Genomic DNA, 25,807 nt, shown 5'->3' with positions numbered 1-25,807 from the left:
TTGCATAAACTGTCCTCACACATCTGCAGCGGATCAGTAATTTTTGAAGACTTATACAGATCAACAATACATTTCTTACACTAATGTTTAAGGGAAAGTCGGTGATGTTAGGTCTCCCATGACATTAGTACTTTTTGCGTACAAATAATGTAAGAACATGAAATGTTCACGTTTTATTTATTCCCAGCATAAATATGATGGATAATATCAACGGTAAAGAATAAAAGAGACGTTTTTGATAAGTGACTGTTACTTTAGAAATTCTCTTCTCCTAGACAAAAACACACTCTAGAAACTATTCTGTGACTGATATCTCAATTATGACACTTAAATACAAAACTTTTTCGAAAAAAAAAGCAAACAATTTTTCACGATAAGTGACGAAAAACTGTAGTTTATCTTACTTAACTACAGAACACGAGAAGACGTTTATTTGAATAATAGGTACATAAATGCTAAAACGTGAGGTTTACATGGATTTATGACACTGTCTCATAAAATTATTAATGAAATATTTCTAAATCCCCGGTGTCTTAAGTAAAGATTTCTCGCAATAAATCAAGTTCGATTTTAATAATCTCCTTTGGGGTATGAACCTATTGTAAAAGGTTATTTGACAGAGAGGATCCAAATTTTATAGGATTTGAAGTTTATAGTATTATAAAGTTTTAACTTCACCGTGCTATTTTAACTGCATTACAGCACGTGTTTTGATTACTCTGATAAACCCTGTTTTGTTAATGAAAACAAAAAAAAGCGATTGTTACGTAAGAACGTCCAATTCAATGGCGGACTTATTTTAAACAGAAATAAGGCAAAGAAAATACCATTTGACGCTACCGCAATAGAAAATACTTTGGATTATTAAAAACATTTTCAGAGTTAATGGAATATTGATAGTGATTTATTCACGGAAAGTTTAATCTTATTTTTGATAAATTACCGATAAAAAGTTACCAAAGAAAATGTAAATTGGAAAGATCGTCAGCAGTTACAGTTTACTTTTACTTCACTTCTAAAATATCTCACAGAATATAATTGTTCAGTTTTTCTGCAGGGCTATATAAAAGTCATATTTACCTAACGCAGGATATACGAGGATTAATAATATTGTTGTTATATGTTGTTGCTTTGAGAGATTTACATCTAGGATTAAGATACAAAAGAACAATGGTGAGCAGGGAGGTAAAAGACAAGCTAGATAGGATTCACCAATATGATCATCCGTTACGTTTGTTTGGTAGGCACAAGTTACACGTGCTCAAAGAACTCGTGAAATACTCCAAATATTCTAAAAGTAAGTTATTGTTGATGTGTGCTCTTTAAGCTTTGTTGTCGTCGTTGTTGCTGTTGTGTTTCATTTTTTATTTTTTATTTTTTGTAAGTCGTCTGATACACACAATTTAAAAATAATGTTTTAGTGGAGAGTTTGTCTTCTGTCAATAGCTCGTGTAAATTCGACAACATTCGTCACTTCCCGTAAACTTTCTGGTCAGATTAGTGTAGAACACCGGATGTGACGAAATATGTTGATTTCTTCCGGACTTGTCATGGTCACAAATTTGTCATTTCAAAACTTATTACTTAACATACATGTATACATGTATGACAAAATATTGTATTGTTTAATAACACGATGTGTGACGTCAAAATGCATGTAGACGTCCGAATACGACAATGACGATATGTGCCGAACTTTCAAAAAAGATAGGACTTATACGAAAGTATGACTTTTGGCTGATATATCATTATTAAGGTCAGAATACTGTATTGTAACATGGCCTTCGATTGGCTGCAAATAGTGCAAGGACAATCGTAAAATTCAATGGGACATCAGGTGATTAGATGAAAATGTAATGTTTACAAGTATGAACATTATATTAGAAACGAACACTACATTGTTTTCTTAAGAAAATGAACTGTTTCTAGTGTCTAGTATATTTTTCTCATTTGGATATTTGCAATTTAAAAAAGTATAATTATGTCAGTCCTGTGATAAGCAGAAGATTTCAGTGAAAGAGGGGGGGGGGGGGGGGGGGGGGGGGCAATCACTTTTTTGGTCGGTCAACCCTATATAACCAAATCAGTTTAATGTGTTAAACATGTCATTCTTCTAGCAGTAATACTCAATTTTGATTTTGGTTTAGTGGTCATTTTTTTATAATGTAAGTCTATGGGAAAAAATAGTACAGTAGTCTAACCTATAAACTGGCCTCATACTTTGTTAGGTCAACTTAAAACAAGTTACTTTACATCAAAGATAAACACTATTTAATTCTTTAAAGACACATAATGCCTCGGAAATGAATTTTTATTCCTTATTTAGATAAGGCAAACATTAGTTTTATAACGTTTAAATAGTGGTTTAAGAGCATCAACTGAAAGAAATAGCGCTGAATTCGAATGAGAAATTATTTGTCATGTAAGCAGTATAATGTAAACAAATAAGCATTTTGACTTCCATACAAAATACTAAATCACTGTAACTGTGCTATTTGCCAAAAGACAAAATAGGCAAAAGATGGTTCATGTAATTGCCCAATCAGTAACATTATAAAACACTAAAGCAGTACATCAAAAATAAATAAAAAAATCTATTTCTGTGGCATAATGGGCCTTTAAAATTTTGTAAGAGAGTTTTAATTTATGCCCAACCCCCCCCCCCCCCCCCGGACGACACCCTCAAACCCCCAACTCCCAATCCAGTTCAACAACATTTTATCTTATAGTATCATGTTGTGATATAATTCATGCAGAAAAAAAACTTGTACATGTGGCGAAAATGTTCATTGTAAAAACAATTATAAAATAACTTATATAATTTAGGCAATTCATTTATAACGTTATTGATATTTCTGCAAATGTCGACATCTGTACATGTTTTTAAGGTTAGTGACACACATTTATGTGACATGTATAAAGATAAGCTCCGAAGATCTACATGATAATGATCATTATAATGGTGACATATTTTATTTAAAGCAGACATAAGCACGAGTTACACTTTAAAGGGAATCCATTTAGGTTATTGACATAAGGCGACTGGAAATATTTTTTCGACATGAATGTTCCCTGACGAATAACTTATGTGCAAACTTCAGATCAGTACGTCGCTCTGATTAATAAAATGACTGAAATTAAAAGGCGTTGCAACGCTTTTCACAAAATCTGGGCTTTAAATAGCTCAAAATACGATTTTTTTGTATATTTCTTAAATATCTTTTGTACATTTTTCGGTTTTAACTGTCCAGGCTTATTTATGTAAGAAATGCATATGCTTTTGGACCTCAGTAGAGTTCCTTTAAATAATTAACGGTACAATACATCGTCCCTGTTCTGCATTCTGTGAACATAGCTCTCACTTGTTTATCTTTCCATTCAAAATTTAGTACAATTTAAGTTGAAAATGGGGAACTTCCTGTGTTTGATATCTCCAAGACTTTTTCTGCTTTTATTAGGACACGTGTACTAAGTGTTACGTTTGACAGCTGGTTATGGAACGCCAAAACTGCCACTGTTATGTTGTCATATTGCATTATTGTGCATACATATTTTTTTTTATAAATGTGACATCATCACTCAGCTTTGGGCATTTTCTAAAAATTCTTTAAATTTAACTGATTAATGTCAAATTAGAACAGCACTGACATTGCGTTTTGTAGATATGATGGGTTTATAGAAACCCTTTGAACGATAAGCTTGTATACAAAATACGTCCAAACAATCAAATTTAGCCTTAGATTAATGTCATTTATATGACAACTAATTTGCGACACATGCACCTTCCCCACACAAGATAGTTAAATTTCACATGAGTATATATTTACCTGTGTATATTATCTAAAATACTGTAAGTCACTCGTTCTTCAAAGACAATATAAAAACCAACTGTGCAAATCGGTCTAACTACGGTTCAAAAGTTATTTTAGCATATACATGTACTGTAAAAGTTCCTGCATGATCATTAGAGTGAATTGGTCTATTATCGAAGATCTGTAATACAATAAATAACAAGAAAAGCATTGATGCAAAGCATCAAAGGGCGTCCAAGCAAGAAATGCAGAAAGTGAAGATGAACTAGTAGACATATGATGTCAAGATATTCTTATAAACTTTTCAATTGTTAAATGGTTTTTACCAAAATGAACGGACGGAAGACTTTGTTCATTATGAACTTTGATTGGCAACGGGTCATTTATAATCCATACCCATGTGTAATGCATGATCAACACCACACTTGTGGAATTGTCCCTTATTATGCATTTCGCTATTAGCGAGGACCCCCTCTTAAGGTATCTGTTCACACTTAGTTTTTGTTTGTTTGTTTGTTTTGGGTTTTACGTCACATCGACACAGTATAGGTCATATCGCGACGTTCCAGCTTTACTGGTGGAGGAAGACCTCAGGTGCCCTTCCGCGCATTATTTCAGGCACGAACTGGTACCCGAGTAGAACCACCGACGTTCCGTAAGCTAGCTGGATAGCTTCCTCACATGAAAGAATCCAAAGTCCCTGTCGGGATTCGAACCCACAGGGGTGAGGGGCAAGTGGTTTGAAGTCAACGACCTTAACCACTCGGCCACGTCACACTTAGTAAAAATATGACACTGGTTATATTACATGTCATGTTGAGCATTATTGTTTATTATACAATAATTGTAATATCTATTTTAATAACAAAAATACAGATTTTATAAATATTGTTTTCCTCTCTATTTTTGTGTTTTTATGTTTTATGTGCTATTTTAATACTGAGTTTTTTACGTTTACTATTCTTTTTTATTAAAATTGTAAAATAAATTTTAAGAATTCAAATGTCATATTGACCGACGATTATAAGTCAAAACTTAACTGGAAAAAGTCAGTAAATTATGGTTAATCTTTCAATATACAATATTGTTTATTCTTAAACCATGTACATGTACATTTGTATTTTTCTTTATCATTTTTTAAATTATCAATCAATCAAATAATTAATAAAATCTAATTTGTAACTTTGAATTATTCCTCGGCATCTTTACTAAACACGAATAACAAATTAAATAAAATGTTTCAAAGTTGATAGTTTCAAAGTTGATAGTGTCATATTAAAACCATAAACATGTACCTTTTTTCACAATTATTGTACATATTTATTGTTTTTATCTCATATAGATAAAATGAAACTTGCTATTGTTGTTGTTGTTGTTTTTTTCGAATTGTATGTTTACGTATAATAATAATCAATATATTTAAGAGTTGATCTATGTTTATTAATAAATAATAATAATAATAAACGTGTGATACTTTTCGCCGTTCACTAGTATCACGGTCAAAATAGACCGGGAGAGACCGGAATACCGATCTATAAATAGATTTTCGGAATATTTAGGTCATCAACTCATCATTCTATTTTAACATACCATGATAACCCACTGTGTACTACAAAATGATAAATAAAAAACCGAAGAGACGGAAAAGGTTATTGCATTTGAAAATGTTTGCATTGCGAAATCCTCTAGTTCGCTATTCATTGTACATATCGCGACATTTCATTTTTAATAATTAATAATGATCAAGCATCCCCATACCGATCGGAATGATCGGCTTTTATTATTACCGACTAAAAGGCTCGAGAAGTTGCTGTCGCCCTTTCACAAAATCTGATTTCATTCCATAAAGGGGCAATGATAGTCTAAAGTATGAGACATAACAACAAACCGCGATACATGATGGGATAGTTCATATATTTATTTAGCGGATAATAAAGTGTTCCTGAACAAAATATTATCATTCATCACATAAACGGTTTATTCTGCAACGCTTAGAATTCTATTGGCATTTTGTTTTTAATCAACATTTCATAAGGATATTCAAACAATACACTATTTTCAATTTTTTTTATCAATATTTGAAATAATTATGGAAAATGTATATGTGCCCATAGTAGACCTATTCGTTTTAAATTGTACAGTGATCAACATGTTCTTCCATTTTCAAACAAAAAATTCTTATATATCACCAGAGTTTGCAAATCTGTGAGAGGGCACATCGCGCCGGAAAAAAGTACATGATCATTTTAATTTTCCTTCGATACCAAAATCTTAAAAATAATACAACGTTAACAAACGTTTTCTTCTTCGCGTGTGCTACTGGAGTCCTCTCCTATGCTGAAAGGGAGATAATTCTGGCTTCCAAAACTTTATAAAGCGCTTTTTATCATTTTTCTATCTAATCTGATGCGACATTGCTATAGCATATAAACGGGTACACTGTAAACCTTAAGCTCAAAGGGAGACAACTATTTAGTTTTCGAGACGTCAAGGAATTCACCACGAATTTCTGTACAAAATGTGCGCGCTAACTCATTGGGCATTTCCATTTAAAGGTCCATTATGCCTCAAAAATGCTTTTATTCTTATTTCTCAAAAGTTAGGTTTACTTTGAAAGTATCCAAAAAGATACCTGAACCATCTTTTTCATCTCTTGCTCTTTTGGCAAAAAGTATAGTAAAAGTGAATTTGTATTTTGTACGGAAGTCAAAATACTACTATGTTTAAATTATGATACCTTTATTGCAAGTTATTTCACATTTATCGCCACTTTCTTCAGGTTACAAGCATTCTACATTAGGCCGCGTCTACACCTATTCAAGTCTTGAATGCAAGTATCATATTCTCTTGTCTTGCATAACCATTAATTCTAGAGAAGTAAAAGTTTATTTGTTTTGAAGCATAATGTGGCCTTAATAAAATGTTACAAGTAATTTTACGCTTTTAGCTTTCATTAACTGGACCCCTGCATTGAATCGTCTTCATGGTTCGTAATTCATTTGTTTAACTAATATGCTCTAATTCGTTACAGTCAAACGTGCATAGATCAGTAACAATCTTTAATTATGCTTTTAATAATAAAACTTTTAAACAATTTATAAACAACGTAACAGAGTTTATTAAATATGCTACAGGGAGTACGTGTCCTTTCCATGCACTAACCGTTTATTTTTCACAACAGAACATGAATTTTAGGATTTATAGCTTTATCTTTGTTATGACAACAAATGCAAAATGTTCTATATGATTTATGTTAATAAATTTTTAGTGACAGTATTACCGAATATTAAAGTGATATTTTGCTCTCTCTTTTTTCTTTGTCAAGTTGAGCTAAATTGACAATATTTTCAAAAGATTGAATTTTGGAATGGTGAATGGAAAATGTTAAGATCTGCCTAAAATATTTAAAAAAAACCCACTCTTTTAATGAACTAAGGGTTACATGCAAATTCCGATTAATATTTAACAGAGGTGTCCTTGGACCACATAAGTTATTTATCGTTTTTGCGAAGTAAATTCTAAAACTGAAAGGACTTGTGACAAAATGTTAACTTATTTTGACTTTCACCTGTTCACTCACTATATATATATACTCTTATATAGACATAATGCCACTTTAAAATACGTGTGTGTACATACACAAATTTAACAAAATAAAGCCGTGGTACAAACAAAGAACGAAAGAAAAGTGGCCTATCAAAGTATCTGAAAGTTTTTTTGCAAAAAAGAACGTTTTGGAGCCAGGTTGCAGCTCCCAACCCTACTTCGACGTGGGTGTGGTAGGTATTGGTGTAGAATAAGTCGAGGATAAAGACCAATGACTCCTTAGGAACTACCTAACATAATACTGCATTTATCGGTCTAAAATTTTGAGTCATAAATGAATTTGAAAAGTATACATACGAAATATGCACATATCGTTTCACCCTGAAATAAACTCGTCGTGTAGGGAATTCACAGTAAAAAAAATGTATTTTATCAATAGCAAATTATAAGGTTATAATTAAAAGTTTGTATAAAAATTCTATTAAACATTTTAAATTTTTCGCTCAAGGTACAGACTTCTTATATGGCATGGCATAATAAAATAGTTTTTTTTTAAAGTTACAGTGGGCATGTATTAGAATAAAATATCAGTCAAAATGATACAAAAACAAAGATCATCCAAATAAGGCAACGTCAAGTAGTTCCATTACTTATATCGCAGGATTTTAAGTATAAAAGTTTAGGCAGCTTTGGTAGAACCTTAATAGCTCTATCCATAAACAAAAGTGTTTATCTAATTAAATGATTTAATGCAATGACGAAGTAACGATAAAATAAATAACCTTTAGACAGACAGCTTATTCGTGACTTACTAAAACAAAATAAGCAACCAATATAGAACTTTACCAACCTTACCAAATTTACAATTTTTATAGAATTTACCAATAGATTAACAACTGAAACAGTTTTGCCTTTTACAAAAATTATGACAACAAATAGAGAACGGCGGGAACAATTGTATGCGTGACTGATTTATACAATAACCAAGGGAAATTACCCATACAGATTTTAACCAATAAAATATACAACTGATTATTTTTCTTTGGTCACAAATACCTCCTCAGGATCCTTTACAACATATTGTCAAAATCGATTTGTCAAAAAAGCGGCATTTAAAACAAAGAATTAAATGAGTATATGCCTTATCATTTTTTTATCTTATTTATTTATTTACTTTTTTATTTTTAAATCTTCTTTTATTATTTTCATTTTTTATTATTATATTTTTTTTTTTGGGGGGGGGGGGGGGGGGGGGGGCTCCGGGCTGCACATACTTAATAAATGTATTGTATATTATATTCGAAAATATATCAATATACCCGGAAATTTCACTTCTATACCTTGAATTCCCGCTTTACTGCGTGCATTTTTGCCGCCAAAACATAACCCACGATTACTCCCTAATAAGGAAATACTGAGTAACGTTATAATTATGCTTTTGACAATAAGTATAAGTCATGTACTGTAATTATATTGTTTAAGGTTAATTAAATCACAGTCTTTCAAATTTTGATTAAATCCGGGTATATACTAGTACGTGTATATACTATATTATCGTCCTTAAGAACGTTGACGTACATCTCTTGCGAAATGTTTTAATTTTACTTGATGCCTGAAATGGCGGGAAAACAAAGATAAACGAACATAAATCAGCAGACGATCTCTTACTTGGTCTGACTGATGGGAATCTTCTATTTCAAAAGAGCAATATCACTTGATACCTGGGACACGTACAACAACAGCTGAAGTTTGGCTGAGGCTTTCAGACGATTAATGTCGTACTTAAATTTAAAAAAGTAGTGTATCAGGAATGCGTATCTGTATCAGAATCCAAAATGTATGCAAATGTATTTTATTGTTTTTCAAAGTCAGTAGTGTGGTCAAGACTCAATATTTTATTCTAACTAGGTTCTAGTGTGTATATGACCATGCTTAAGCGGGGCATCTGGTTATGTAATACAATGGCCTAAAATTCTACAGTAGGCCTTATTGTATGTAGTGTAGATCTATCACAATAAGGTCGGGCGTATTTTGAAACCCGACTTCATTTTAGTACATGTTCATGTAAAAGTAAACAATGCATATAGATCTAGATGTACTTCAGTACTGAAAGTAAATTAAAGTAGGGCATACTATATTTGACGGTGGAAATAGCGACGTCTAACACGCTGGTCCAAATTATCCCAAAGATGTTCAAATGGATAGTAGTAGTTTTATTCGGTAAAAGTATACATGCAATGTAATTCGCCCTGAGGAAATTCAGTGTCCCTAGTTGTATTGCTTGTAGCATTATCATGTTTTAAAGAGTGATATTGACATTACTTGAAACAGTGGGAAAACATGCCTCGAAAGAATTTCATCTCGATATCGTTGTGCATTCAAATTCCCTTCGATAACGATGCGATTACATGTGCAATGCCTGCCCAGACTAAGACAGAACCCCCACTCAAAAACGATCTCCTTCAAATAAGCAGCTCGATGAATGGAAAACCTCGACTTGTCTGAGAAAAGAACGCTATTCCATTGTTTTATTGGTGTGTACGTGCCCATTTAACATGATTTACGCGACGTCGCCTGAAAGCACAACCAACGTATGATCGACGTCAAGGTTGCTAGCAAACCCTTGCGAAAGCGATTGTGCGAAGTTTGGGCAGATATAGAGTTGATATGTGTACTAGGGGTGCCAGCAGCAGTAGCTGTGGCAGTTTGGAAGCGATTGCTCAGGTGGGTGTTCCGAAAATAGCGGTATTTGGGCACGCGTTGTTACGCGCGGACGTTCAGTACGTAGTTGACCTGCTGTACGTCCTGTTGCTTGAAAACGTTGCTAAAGGTGTAGAATAGCACGAGTAGAATATCCAATATTCAAATCGATGGCATTCACACAGGTTCGCGTAAATTTTGCGGAAATCTAGGCATATCAAAAATAAAGAAAAAAATTAAAATGTTTCAACGTCTTCTTATAATTGACATTAAAGTCTATAAAATTACGTAAATTTTTGCGGAATGCTAGGCATATCAAAAATAAAGAAAACTAAAAAAATGTATCAACGTTTTTTTTTGTTTTTGTTTTTTTTTTCTTATTACAAAATTACAAATCTATTGGTGCGCGCATGCACATGAAAATCGCGGTCTGCAAAACGAGTTAAAATGGTAGAATTTGTTTTATTGGACACACACGTGTAATCCTTAGCCCGAATATATACATGTAGCTCATTTGACAATTTGATTTCTTCAAATAACACTATATCTCCACTTAAACACAAGGGAAGTTTTTCTTCTTCTTCTTTTGTTGTTGTTGTTGTTGTTGTTGTTGTTCAGTAGATTCTATATGGTCAAAATGTCTCCAGATATCTATTACAAGGTTTCTTATAGTTTGAAGAGTGTTCTTTTCTTTTTCTTTTTTTTGTGGGGGAGTATTATTATTGTTATTATTATTATTATTATTGTGGGGGTATGATTCTTGTTAGCCTACTTACCCTTATGACCTAGCACTTTACAAATGCACGAGTTTTATTAGGAAATTGAGACGCGCACGTATCAAAAGGTGCGCGTCACTCTTTAAATTACCGCAAAGATCTATATTTGTCCACAGGGACCCAGCACAGTGATTGGATAGTGTAAAAAAATAATTCTAAAAAAAATATATACTGTATTTGTATTTGTCGGCTTATTAACCAAGTTTTATTTACCATAAAAACTGTTCATTTTACCTTTGTACTGTCCAACTTAAAGTTGAAATAAACAATCATATAGATCTATATTTAATTTTGAACTGTCGAACTATAAACCAAAGCTTCTTTAGGTGTATATAGGAGAAAATAATTTCGTTTAAATAATCAGTTGGTAAAATAAACACACCCGTCAAAAGCTAAGCAACATGTAAACTTCCGGTTAATTTCCTGACTTCGGAAATGAAAAGTATTTAGTTCAAATACAACATAACTAACAACGAAAATGTCTTATAGTGCAATGAGTAAGAGGGTTCGTAACCCATACGAAACCCTTGAGCGAATGTTAAATAAAACAACCTTATCAACGCAACGGGTCGCCCATTCAAATATCGTGGGTAAGTTGAAAATGGAACTCGGGAAAGATAACTCTTTCTCGCTAACTGAAGAATGTTATCACTTTTCCCCACTGATAACATTGATTCCTGCTCGTGTCATATCTAATTCCGTATTTGAACAAAATTTACTTTTATAATCTGATTTATTCAGGGCGATTATGGGTATAATTTGAAAAGGAGTCGACTTACTCAAACAAAGGTGAAAATGTTTTACCCACAATAGTGCGATTTAGTATTTTTTGTGTTTACTTTACCATTGAATCTGTTTAAAAGTTTTATCATGAGCAAACATATTTAGTTCTATTCAAATGAATATTGCTTTCAATTACTGACCATTTCAAGTTTGCGGCCATATCATATAATTTTAGACCTGATAATTTATTCATGCTTGAGTTTCTTAAGAGTAGAATGTCAAAACATATTGACGTGCCAAGGCTTGATTCTGAGATATTTTCAATCTGGTGCAGAATCTCGCTTTAGAGACAAGATATTGCTTAGACCGGAAAATAGCACAATATCTTGTCGCACAGTACAATAAGTTGGACTAAAGAGTAGACTGTATCTCTGTATTCATAGAAAGAGTTCACTTCTTTCCCAGATGGAATGTAAAATACAGTGATTAAAAAATGTGTTAAAAATGTCATTGTGTTGAAATTTTTGTTAATTTGATGGTAATTTGTAAACTTTATCAATTAGTGAATTACAATCATGTATACAGATACTGATATATGAATCATATTAAGATGAAGAGCAATGGCGTTTAATTTTTTTGCAGTTTATTTGGAAAGTTTATAAACTTTTATCCTTACTATGTTGTCCTGCAGATGAAGAATTATATATATGTAACAAAATTGGACACAAAAATTAATTGAATTTATTTGGTTGTTGCAATTGTGCGAATAATGTCAGAATACAGGTTTTGAAAATACATGAAATGCATTCACTTATATAAATAATTAAGTTGTAGTTGTATATTTAAGATATAAACAAAAATGTCATATAAAGCTGTGACTTTCAAAAAATATGTGACACATATTAGTGGTATTTGCAATGCTTCACATTTGGATAAAAAGAAAAGCAGAAACAAACAAGATAAAAGTAAGTTTTATGTATTTCATCAAAAACAGTCAACAACGAGGCTTACTTTAAATTGTGACATTTTTTTATATTGCCTGTCAAAATGTGTATGCAAATACTTTCAAAACTAAAACCTTATACTTTGCTTATATATGAACTTATGTAAAATTTGTATTCTCTTTCTGTTATGTGTGTTTCCAGCTTTTATGAAATAATGTAATACCTAGGACTGAGAAACCTAGAGCTGTCATTGATAGAGACAATATTGATATGTCACTGATATGCAAAATATTAATAATTTTGATTAAATGTTTAAATGTCTATAAATTATGAAAATTCATCCAAAACATATTTTTAAAAAAAGCAGGTAGCCATGTGTAGCTCTAAGCTGGTGTTACATATTGGACACATTTCATAGCAGCTACTGATGACAGAAAATGGTCAGAAAAAAAAATTATGCAGAGGACATTTTTAAACAGGACACAACATATTTGTATCAGCAGAGCATATAATTCACTAAAATCACTTAAACAGCTACATGTATGTAGATGAATTATATAAAAGAAATTAGAAGGATTTATTGATATATCAATGTGCCGCCGATATTTGTCATTCAAAATCGATGTATCATCAATATGCTTTGCACTTAATCAATTACTGCTCTACAGAAAACTATTATAATAAAATAAAAAGCACAAAATAGACAATTACAGGAAACAGACCATTTTTAGGCCGGACCTAGCAAATAAAAACAAGCATGTGTTTAGTACCATTCCATTCTTACATGTATGAATGAAATGATGGTGTTCAACCAATTGGGGAAGTGTTCAAAGATTATCCAAGATGGTTGGAATGTCTTGTTTATCTGTAGAGTTGTTCTTTGGAACTTGTTTAAACATGATGATTGATGAAAGTGGATTTGAAAAAAAAAATGTCATTGCTAGTACTTTTGTACATGTCAATGATATTGATAAATAATTCTGATTTTCCACATCCTCTAATGGAAAGTTAACATAATTTAGGATAGAAGACCATGGGGTATTCTAGCTACAGACTAAATTGTGTAGACCCTTTTGTGAAATGTTTTTCAAAAGTGTCTTGTGATCAAATAAACAGCTAGTTCAAGACTTCTCAAAATGCCTGTGCCAATCTAAGTGAGGCTTTGACTCAAATTGGTTAGATTGAAACAAATAATTTTTATTCATTTTAATGAGTTTTCATTTGAGCTTAATAATTATGTGTGTCATACATATTTTCTAAGAGTTCTAACAGCCCTAGGAACGCTTTTGCCCTGCTCAGGCATTTAGAATATTATTTTATATATGAGATATTTAACTATTCTACATTGTATAAAGACTTTCTTCTTATCATTCACATTGAATTTCAGCTTCTTGGTGTGTGAAAGATACTCTTACATTGATTTCTTCTTTGATATTTACATTAAGCTAATAACACAGAAAATAAACAAAAAGTTATCCCAAGATATCCAAGATATAACCTTTACAACAATTTGTGAGGTTCATTAAAAAAATACAAAAACAAACATACTTGCGATTTCTACTGGGATTTTGCATGTAAGATGGTGGTAAAAAAAAGCCCTGAATATACATAATATTATACATATAAATGATTGTTATTACAGAATTAGGAGCTCATATGGTATCATCAAAGGCCGGGGATTTCCAGGAGGAACACGAGAAGGAGCTGCAGCAAGCTGTCGATGAATCAGAGGAACGAGCCACCAGAGAACTTAAAGCGGCACTGAAACGTCTTAGGGAAGATAAAGATCATGAAAAAAGTACAGCATTGCGTAACCAGAAGGAGGTAATTTCAAAGTTGTTACCTTGATGAAGTTACGAATTTTAAGGGGAGTTGTATCAATATTAGTTTTGATATTTTTGAAGTAAGTCTTTTTTAATTGAAAAATTATTGTGTGTATTATAAATTTGATTTAAAAAAAAAATAGGAACTTTTTCTACATTATGCTGACTGGGAAGTCGCTATATAAACATATTCTATGTCATTGTGAATTATTATTCTGAATGACATATTTAAAATTCCATTAAAATTAAATTTCCATCAGAATTTACCTGTAACTTTCAATTTATAAAAAGAAGGGACAGTCCTTTTCTATATTTTCAATCATCATCAAAAAAGTCAATCGTTTGAATTTAATAGTCAATTTAGCTCAACTTGACAATGAAAAAAAAGAGTATAATGTCCCTTTAAAGCCATAATGTTTTTTCTCTCCGACGATGTCTGGCCTGGAAGTTAAATTTTGGTGTTAAGATTCTGTTATTATTTTAAATTAAATGGATTCTTCCTAATTCAAAGCAAGATAATTCCATTAAATTCACCAAAACAAGGGTAGAAATTAAGTCCATTAGATTCACCAAAGCAAGGGTAAATATTAAGTCAATTAAATTCACCAAAGCAAAGGTGGATATTAAGTCCATTAAATTCAACAAAGAAAGGGTAGAAATTGAGTCTATTAAATTCACCAAAGCAAGGGTAAATAAATTCAACAAAGCAAAGGTGGATATTAAGTCCATTAAATTCAACAAAGAAAGGGTAGATATTAAGTCCATTAAATTCACCAAAGCAAGGGTAGATATTAAGTCCATTAAATTCACCAAAGCAAGGGTAGATATTAAGTCCATTAAATTCAACAAAGAAAGGGTAGATATTAAGTCCATTAAATTCAACAAAGCAAGGGTAGATATTAAGTCCATTAAATTCACCAAAGATTGGGTAGATATTAAAACTGGACAAGAGCTCTTGTTTCATATTTCAGTACTATGAAAAGATCCAGAGACGAGTGGAGGAACAGAGAAACCGAGCAGAAGAAGAACGTGACAGAGAGAACACTAAGAAATTTATACAAGAGAAGGAAGAGGCTCTGGCACAACAATGGGAGGAATGCGAGAGACTAAAGGAAGAAGCCGTTGCACTAGCTTGTGAAAAACTAACTCATAAACTCAAACTTGAATTTGCCTATGAGAAAGAACAAGCTGTGGCTGAAGCTCTGAGAATAGCAAAGGTTAGATGATTTAAAACAACTCAGATGTAGGATAATGTGTGGCAGATATAACTATCCCCCCAGTTTTGTTTTGTCATTTCTATATTTACTTGGTCATTAGGGTCAAGAACTTTTTATAAAATGACTGAAAATAGTTGACGTAAGAATATTTCAAGCTTTATGCTGGATTCAATTAAGCTATTTTGGTAAAAATACTTTTTGCAGCGATTTTGTTTTGAAAGAACCTGGGTCGTTTTCTTAAATTATGTGGTAATTGATACAAACCACAAAGGAATCTTAAAGAACATGACCAAAGACCATTGGCCTGCAACATGTTGCAGGGGATTTACCTGGCTACAATGTTATAATAAAACTTTTGTGATCATAGGGAACAAACATATATACATGTATTGTCATACAGCAGCCATTTAGTAAATAATAGAAATTTGTTCACTAATATGGATACCTCATATTAGTATAATTTATAATAATATTGAGGAAAAAAAACAGTTTTCATTGGACAGAGTGACATATTATCTATATCCAGTTTATGTATGAATTAATTTTCCTTTTTCCTCGAAGAAATGAATTATGCAGTACATGTATATGAAAATTTTAATAAGACTTCTGACGTTATATGGCCTTTTATAATATTGCACGTCTGTAACACCGTTTTTCATTGATTAATCGTGACGTTTATTTAATTTATATACACTTTTGCAGTCGATTTATTAACTTATTTTATTTTTTCTCTCATAAAAAAGTTTCTAGTATTATAAATTCATTATAAAGATTCTTAACAGGTTAAATGGCCATAAGCAAATGGTTATTAGCTATATAAATACAAACAACAGTTTATATACTAGGGCCATTTAACCTGTCAAAAAAATCTTAATAACTAATAATATTGCTTTAGAACTAATGATAGTTATAATGTACAATGTATGTATGTACATACATGTAGATATTTATATATGTATTATGTTTCCAGGAGAAATATTTGATACGGGAACGTAACACAATAGAGAAGACTAGACGTGAATGTGAGGAAGCTGCCAGACAGGAAGCTGAGAGAGTTGCCAAACTTCATCAGCAAGACATAGATAGGTGCAACGAAAGGTAAAAATAGCAATATTTATTCTAGCTTTAACTCCTAACCTGTGGATTTTCTGACATGGACTTGTCCAGCAACTATTTTTAGAACTGTTCAATGTCAAGTTTGGGGTTGTGAAGGTATAAACTAAAGTTTTTTAGCCAGTAGTATAAAATCTGGTCAGATTGCATGGATGTTAAATATTGGCCTCCGTGGCTGAGTAATAATAGTTGCTCAGTGCCTACTGAACCACTTGAAACTTGTTGCTTTGGGTTAGAATCCCACCAAGGACTTTGGATTCTTACCAGTAAGGTGATTGGTGGTTCTACTCAGGTGCCTGTTTGTGCCTAAATAATGTAAATTGGTGCATCTGAGGTCCTTTTCCACCAATAAAGCTTGAAAGTGGCTATATCATAACAGTGTCAATGTGACGTAAAATTCAGCCAAACAAAATATAGAGAGAATAGGTCTCTTGCAGACGTGCATTGCTTTATGATGGTAAATTGAAATAGGCTTGCCATTAAAGTCATAGATATGGCAGGGTGGGTGATCACATGATATTTGAGTTGCACCATGACAAAACCAACATAGTGCGTTTGCAACCAGCATGGATCCAGACCAGCCTGCTCATCAGCGCAGTCTGATCAGGACCCATGCTGTTCCCTATAAGTTTCTCTACTTGTTATAGGGTTTGTAAGCGAACTGCATGGATTCTGATCAGACTGCATGGATGCGCAGGCTGGTCTGGATCCATGCTGGTCGCAAATGCACTATGTTGGTTTTGTCATGGTGCGGCTCAATTTTGTTTCCGGTAACATTGGGTCACACCCATAACTCAAAAGGTTTTTGCTTATTTTTCATTACATCTTTCAATATTTGAATAATAAACACTTCATGTTCCTGGCAATTATTTGCCAATTCCAATGCAACTTAGTTTTCCAATGTAGCTTTTGTACTTTTCCCAATATACTTGGAGAAGATGGTGATAGCAAATTAAATCACAATTTTTCCTCATAGAAAAATTTCTGCAAGCATAATGGGAAAAGTGAAAGAGCTACAAAAGAAAATTATGTACATCTGGAATCAGCAAATATTTCCCTGGAACATGGTGTATGTTTTAATTACTCAAATGTTGACAGATAAACATGTAGTAAAATATTAGCAAAAGACACAAAAAGTAATGGGTATGGCCATTAGTGGTGTCCTAAAGTTACTGTATACAAATGTCACGTGATCACCCGTCCTGTATGTAAAATGTTAAAAGTTTTCAGTAGGAATTTTCTGCAAGATGCTTGAAAATTCTTAATTTCCATCATGAAATATCAAAGATTCCTTAAAAATCCCTTTATTTTTTTCTTTCTTTTATTGTTATAAAGTGATTATTAAATTGATGTTAAATTTACTTTGTCTTCAGGTATAATTTGTTGGAAAGGAAATGGTTAAGAGAGATAGACTGTCGGAAAAATGTGGAACAAGATTTCAGGGTATGTTATGTATGGGTATAAGATAATACTTTAACCAAATTACTTACTCAAATTTGTACATTAAATTCATCTTGCTTTGATAACTTATAGAATTTCAACATCAAAATACTAAAAATAATTCAGCTGCCAACCAGTGGCGGTAAAATCATTGTCTGTATTGCCAAATGAATAGTGGGCCATGCATCTAACTGTCAACAAAGTAAAAGAGAACAACAGAGTTTATTCCGTAACAATTGTGTAATTGACCATCAGCCCTCTATTAAACAAAAGAAAATATCAATAGAAATGGCCCCTTACTCCATTTCAGCCAGACTTTCGTCCGCCTATACGGACAAGAATTAACATTAAAAATGTCTTATGGACAAGTGAAGGAATGCTGCAGATAAAAATGGACAAATAAGTTAAAATCAGATTTTGCTGGCCCTGCGACCCATAGAGTGTGGGCATGCTATATACAATAATAACCCATACATTTTCCATGACAGTTTCAAATGTGGACGGGATTTCAAATGTGGATAATTTGCCAGATACTTTCACAAAAATAGCAAAGCTCTAATATAAAGTGCCAGAAATTTTGGTAGAAATTTGTCTTTCTGTGAACAATTTTTAAACTAGTATATCACATCTGTATTTTAAGGGTTTGGTGCAAAACAACTGTAACTCATATCACATAATATAAGAGTTATATTGGGCGTCCGTGGCCGAGTGGTTAAGGTCATTGACTTCATATCACTTGCCCCTCTGACCGCTGTGGGTTCGAATCCTGACAGGGACTTTGGATTCTTTCATGTGAGGAAGCTATCCAGCTAGCTTATGGAACAGTGGTGGTTCTACTCAGGTGCCCGTTCGTGCCTGTGATAATGCACAGAAGGGCACCTGAGGGTTCCTCCACCAGTAAAGCTGGAGCGTCGCCAATGACCTATACTGTGTCAGTGTGACGTAAAACCCAAAACAAACAAACAAAAAACAAACATCGGTTTCACACCAATCCATCGTTTTGTTTGACCTTTGAAATAGTAAGATCACATCAGGTTTTTATGCCACCGCAGCATCTGCGATGCGGTGGCATATAGCGATTCACCTGTGTGTGTGTTTGTTTGTTTGTGTGTTATATAGATTATATAGTGAACTTAAAAAATCTTCTTGTGAAAAACCACTAGTCCAATTTCAACCAAACTTGGCAGGATTGATCCTTGGGTGAAGGGCTTCCAAAGTTGTTCAAAGAATTTCATTCCATGCAGAAATCTGGTTGCCATGGCAACCAAAAGGAATTATAAGAATAAATTTAAAAAATCTTCTTGTAAAGACCCAAAAGGCCTAGAGCTTAGATATTTTGCACAAGGCATTGTCTGGTAGACCTCTACCAAGATTGTTCAAATTATAGCCCTGGGGTCAAAATTGGCCCCGCCCCGGTGGTCATTGATTTTCACTATATGTACATATAGTCAAAACTTTAAATACCTTCTTGTAAAGACCCAAAAGGCCTAGAGCTTAGATATTTTGCATAAGGCATTGTCTGGTAGACCCTTACAAAGATTGTTCAAATTATAGCCCTGGGGTCAAAATCGGCCCCGCCCGGGGGGTCATTGATTTTCACTATATGTACATATAGTAAAAACTTAAAATACCTTCTTGTAAAGACCCAAAAAGCCTAGAGCTTAGATATTTTGCATAAGGCATTGTCTGGTAGACCTCTTCCCAGATTGTTCAAATTATAGCCCTTGGGTCAAAATCGGCCCAGCCCGGGGGGTCATTGGTTTTCCTTATATGTATATAGTAAAAACTTATAGTAAAAACTTTAAAACAAATTTCTTCTAGCAATTGACAATTGCTAGAGGTTAGATATTTTGCATGAAACATTGTGAACTGAACTTCTAGCAAGATTGTTCAAATTATTGCCCTGGGGTCAAAATTGCCCCGCCCCGGGGGTCATTGATTTTTCAATATATACATATAGTAAAAAATAAAAAAATCTTATTGTCTGAAGGTACAAGGCTTAGAGCTTTAATATTTGTTAAATGATATCATCTATAGGTACTCTACCAAAGTTGTTCAAATTTTGCCTATAGTGTCAAAATTAGCCCCGCCCTGGGGGCCATAGGTTTTCCTTATTTGTATATAGTAAAAAGTTAAAAAATCATCTTCTCTAAATTTACAAAGGCTAGAGTTAAGATATTTTGCATGAAACATTATGTAGTGAACCTCTAGCAAGATTGTACAAATTATAGCCCCACCCCCAGGGGTCATTGATTTTCACTATGTACATAAAGTAAAAAATTAAAAATCTTCTTGTCTGAAGGTACAAGGCTTAGAGCTTTGATATTTGGTATACAATATCATCTATTGGTCCTCTACTAAAGTTGTTTTAATTATGCCCCTAGTATTAAAATTGCCCTGCCCCAGAGGCGATAGTTTTCCTTATATGTATAAAGTAAAAACTTGAAAAATCTTCTCTGAATTGAAAAATCTTCTTCACTGAATTGACAAAGGCTAGTGGCTAAATATATGGCATGAGACTTTGCGAAGTGAACCTTTACTGAGATTGTTCAAATTATAGCCCTGGGGTCAAAATTGGTTCCGCCTCGGGGGTCATTGATTTTCATTATGTACATATAGTAAAAAAATAAAAGAATATTTTTGTCTGAAGGTACAAGGCATAGAGCTTTGATGTTTGTTATATAATATCATCTATAGGTCCTCTACCAAAGTTTTTCAAATTTTTCCCCTGGTGTCAAAATTGGCCCTGCCCAGGGGCAGTGATTCTCATTATGTACACATAGTAAAAACAGAAAATAAAACAAATGTTTTCTGAATGGGAGAAAGCTACAGCTTAGATATTTGACTTGAAATGTTGTTTGGTGAACCTGTATCAAGATTGTTTTGAATTAAACCCTTGGGTCCAAAATTTTGCCTTGCCCAAGGGGACAGTGACCTACTTTCTTGTCCTTTGATGTACAGCAATGAAATTTTGACCAAGTGCACAGTTTTAGTTGTAAAATTGAAATTTGATATGAGGTGACCTAGATTTTGATGATGTGACCTATTTTCTTTTCCTATTTGATGTACAGCTATGAAATTTGAACCATGTGCACAGATTAAAATGTAAAGTGAACTTTGATATCAGCTGACCTAGATTTGATAAAATGTCTTACTGTGTTGTCCTTTGATGTAGTCATGAAATTTAGGCTGTGTGAAATATGACCTTCATCTTTTATAGAGTTAACAATAGATTTAACCACTAATTTGATAATAAGAATTAGATAGGTCAGGGATCTATGCATTATGACAATCTTCAGTTGTATAGAAACAAAAAAAACCTGTTCCTACACTACTATTTAGTGTTGTATTAATGCGGTGGCATAGCATTTTTCTCAAATGCAATCTTGTTTTATATTTTATGTCATTTTCTGTGTACATTATTAATAGGAATTACAAGATGACTATAGGCGGTTCATGGACTACACAGATGGGATGTTCCACTCGGATTACCTCATGCAGCTGAGGCATATGGGCCAGAGGCTTGCCGAGAAACAGATCAAGGCGGTCACATATGAAGACATCGAGAAAAACTTTGAAAGTATAGAAGAGGAGCCAGAATTCTATTGAGTAGACTGTGCTGAAAATTATTGAGATCTCAATGCAGTGCAAGCTGAAAATATGTTTGAACCAGTCTCAAAATGTCTAAAGATAGTAACAAGTCTTGCCATTGGTCAATTTTGAAATTGATTTAACCAATCAGGACCTTTATACAATAATCATCCCATTTCATATTTCTGGTTGAATTATTTGAAGCATTGTAGTTTTTTTTGTTTTGAACTGAATGATTAGCAAGCTTTAAAAATATAGCTTAGTATTACCATTAGCTTTATAATTTTTTAAAGAATTGTGGTTATTGGGTTATATTTTCATGTTTTGAATATGACAAAAATCTTGATAAATGTGATCCCTTGGAATACTAAATGAAATGTATTACCATAATTGTGAGGAATGTCCTAAAAAAAATTATCTCAATCCAGTAGATACTTTTTCTGATCTTATGTAAATTATATGATTATCTACTTATTTTGATTAGGAAATTAATTTGTAGTTATTTAGAGGATTTAAGTTTAGGGTATATAAGATTCACATTCACAAAAAAAACAAATTTGTTCCAAGTACAGTTTAGGTTTTTTGCATGTTGGGTGCAAATAAGTGCAAAAATAACTCAAAAATAAATGTAGTTTCATGGTTTTATTATATTATTTTATGTAATGAGAAAGTGCCAATTTTACATACATATCAAAATAGTGCCTATATTCCATTAATTATTTGTATACAAACATAATTTTTCGTGTATATGTATTTATCTATGTTAAACTGTGATATTTTGTTTAAGATATGTATTAATATCTTTTGTGTGATATAACAACTCTGTGATAAGATGTCTATGGTTAAGATGATATTGACTTAACAAGTCCATGGAAATTTAGCATATTTTTATCTTAGAAAGTACCTTTTTAAACCTTCTGTGCAGTCCAATCTTCGTCTGCACTGTTGCAGCATTCACTTGGTACGTTGTTTTTATTTTCATTTTGGTTTTGTATCTGGTTCTTGTGTAATTTGTTAAAAGGTATAACACTTGCTGCTTCTGCATCACTTGAGATTGTAGCCTAGTAAAATCCATTAACGAGTCAAATACTAATTCTAGATTCTGTTACTCATGTCATAACCCTGTTTTGTTTTATGTCATAATGTGCCATTTAGAAAAAAAAGTTGATCAAATATGAAAAAAGATTGTTTCTTATCAGGAAATGAATTGTTTTCTAATATGATTCTGATATGACATTGGTTATGGAAATGTGTTTTAAATTCTTTACTATTACCAGACTTACATTTTGTTCATATCTATATTAAAGCCAGGGGAGACAATTCAATTGATTTATGTAATAATAAGCATTCATAACTGACAGTTGTTTTTGGGTTCATACTGTAATTTATGAATTAATGAAATAATAGATTAAATGTTTCCTAATTACTGAGTAACATGATAAAATCTATATCTCATTTTGTTAAAAATAAATACAATAACAACAAAAACCAAAAAAATATGAAATTATCTTTAAGTGAAATAGAAATCTTGGAAAATCGTAAAATTATGTTTTAGTTTTGGTTGTTTGTATTTGTGTTCATTTAATGTTTGTTTGTGTTCAAATATTGTAGACTAACTTGAGATAGCAGGCACAGAACACTTGTTACATTAATCAATTAATCAAGCCCTACAAATACACCTTAAGGCATACCCTACTGAAACCAGAGGTGATTACCCTTTGTCACCAGTATAGGGCTAGGCCAACGAGCATACCCATTTGACCAGGCTCTATACTGATTGTCCCTCTAGTTTCGTACATGTATTTTGATGTTAAAATCATTTAAACTTTGAATGGATTGTTCCAAATTTAAAGCAGGGAAAATCCACTTTTTAAATTTAGGAGAATAAAGGTTTTGGAAGTGTAAGCGGCATGACTGACTTGTTTATATAAGGCCCAGTTAGTCTGTCCATTATCATCCATGCAATCTTCCCAAGCTTTAAACTATAGGTTTCTCCAGTGCCTAACTTTACATAAATTTCAGTATGTGTGATTTATTTATTAGATATTTTACTTATATATTTTTTTATATCTCTTATATAATAAGTTTAAAACTGTTAGATACATATTTTTTCTGAAATGATCTACTGACGGTTTTTCAGATAAATGCATCAGTTTTTAAAAATGCATCATTTTTGAATTGTTTCCCTTTATTTACAATAATAACTTAAACACAATAATGCTTGCCTCCCTTTGATTAAGTTTTCTCTCTCTTTTTTTTTTTTGCATGCGTACAAAAAATGTGTGAGATATGTTTGAATATCTCACTGTTTTCTGTAGTGCTTTAAATTCTCTTTTTTCTTCTTGCTGCATAGCTACCAGTAAAGATACCTAGAGTATCATGTATATTATGAACCATATATTTTTATTTGTATTTTATGGTAATTTTATGGGATCATGAATTACTAGTGCTGTTTTAGTATTTTACTGAATTTTGATGTGTAGTTGTGTGCTTAAGGTTGTTCTGAATATTTTTATTGCATTATTTTTTTAAATGTTATTTTGCAAGTATATAACTGTGGTGGGAAGGATTATTGATTCTTTCACACCAATTAAAGTTGGTGTAAAATTGAAAATAAATCTGAACTAGCAATATTTTAAAGAAAACATCAATACTGAAACTTTGTGTTTACAATATGTAATGGTTTACTGTTTTATTTATATAATTTTTGTTTTATTTGGGTGGGGGGTATGGGATGGAGTTAAGTATTACTTTGCTTTGCACTGTTTCCATTGCAAAGCAAGTCAAGTCCCTTACATGCAAAGTTTTGCTTGGTTAGTGTTTAGGATTATATATTATTATTTTAGGTTTTTGCATAATACCGGATTTGATTTGCAGTGGTTGTATCTAATACCTTTATCTTTTATTAGTAGCAACCATTTGGCTTCAAGTCCTTTATATATCTACATGTATATTTAATATCAGTATTATAAATATAGTGCACATATGTTTCTAATGTACTCTTAGCTGCCTTGTTTATGCACGGTTGACTTTATTTTAGTGTTTTTTTTGCCATTTAGTTTGTAGTACTTGTATAATGTACACCATATGTAGTCAGTATAGAATATTTTTATAAGTGTAGGTACAGATTAATTTTAATTTGAAATACATGTAAACATAAATATTTGAGTCGGGTCATGACAAAACCAACATAATGGGTTTGTGACCAGCATGGATCCAGACCAGCCTGCGCATCCGCGCAGTCTGATCAGGATCCATGCTGTTCGCTATCAGTTTCTATACTTGTTATAGGGTTTGTAATCGAACAGCATGGATCCTGATCAGACTGCGCGGATGCGCAGGCTGGTCTGGATCCATGCTGGTCGCAAATGCACTATGTTGGTTTTGTCGTGACACAGCTCATTTGTCTAGTGAGAACTACAGCCAAACCTGTGTATGAATACCCACTTTTCATGAGCAAAGTTTGGCTTTTATTGCAATGTTTTGTAAATGTTTTAAGTTTGAAAAAAAAGCAAGATTCATAATATGAAAAATTATTTAGGAGTCAATATTTCACTTAAGTGCAAAATATCACATATCTTTTATCAGATAAGACATTTAAAATATTTGCAGCTACCAATCCATGTTGATATGGACATTTTTTTATTGTAAGATTTCTTGTAAAAGATGGATCTTTTTTTTCCCTATATGCGGCTTTGTGAAAATGTCTTAAGTCAAAATCTTCAGATAAATCGTAAGATTTTTTGTGAAAATGTTTGTGATAATTTTTATCATTTTGATGCTATAATTCCTGTCATTTATTAAGGCCAGTTCCAATTACAACCACTTACACTTGATAAGGTCATTGTACATGTGTAGCAAAGTAAATGTTTAAAAAAAACATGTAGCAAAATTTAACTGATGGTGTCAGATAAGAGTGTGATGGTGAATTCATTACAACTGCACTGAATATAACTCTACATACTCAGTGATTTATCCTTTCAAGTGAGTCATTAACTGGAAAACCTCAAGTTTCATGCCAGATTATTTGGTAGTAGTCACACTGGTTTTTGTGTGACTTTCTACAGAGTAGTGGCAACATATATATATTATTAAGGTATCCATTAATAAGTATGTCATGTT

The 25,807-nt window shown here is 32.4% G+C and overlaps 1 protein-coding gene across 3 annotated transcripts; it reads left to right on the top strand.

Annotated features, from left to right (window-relative positions):
• The first annotated feature begins 1,053 nt into the window (after positions 1-1,053).
• Positions 1,054-24,721, top strand: LOC132726645 (trichohyalin-like). 3 transcript variants are annotated; one of them, XM_060711987.1, is made up of 6 exons: positions 1,054-1,297; positions 14,144-14,325; positions 15,296-15,541; positions 16,512-16,639; positions 18,028-18,097; positions 21,524-24,721. In XM_060711987.1, exons 1-6 carry the CDS (start codon positions 1,171-1,173, stop codon positions 21,701-21,703), a joined length of 933 nt encoding a protein of 310 aa, XP_060567970.1. In that variant the 5' UTR covers positions 1,054-1,170; the 3' UTR covers positions 21,704-24,721. The 3 variants fall into 3 exon arrangements, with proteins under 3 accessions (XP_060567970.1, XP_060567971.1, XP_060567972.1); XM_060711988.1 differs by lacking the exon at positions 1,054-1,297 and adding an exon at positions 11,216-11,424; XM_060711989.1 differs by lacking the exon at positions 1,054-1,297 and adding an exon at positions 11,491-11,623.
• The last annotated feature ends 1,086 nt before the right edge of the window (positions 24,722-25,807 follow it).

This window comes from Ruditapes philippinarum, unplaced genomic scaffold, assembly GCF_026571515.1.
Source record: "Ruditapes philippinarum isolate M1 unplaced genomic scaffold, ASM2657151v2 ctg2284_1_1_1_1, whole genome shotgun sequence".
Lineage (NCBI taxonomy): Eukaryota > Metazoa > Mollusca > Bivalvia > Venerida > Veneridae > Ruditapes > Ruditapes philippinarum.
Note: the sequence above shows the minus strand (reverse complement) of the source record. Positions and strands in the feature narration are given on the sequence as shown.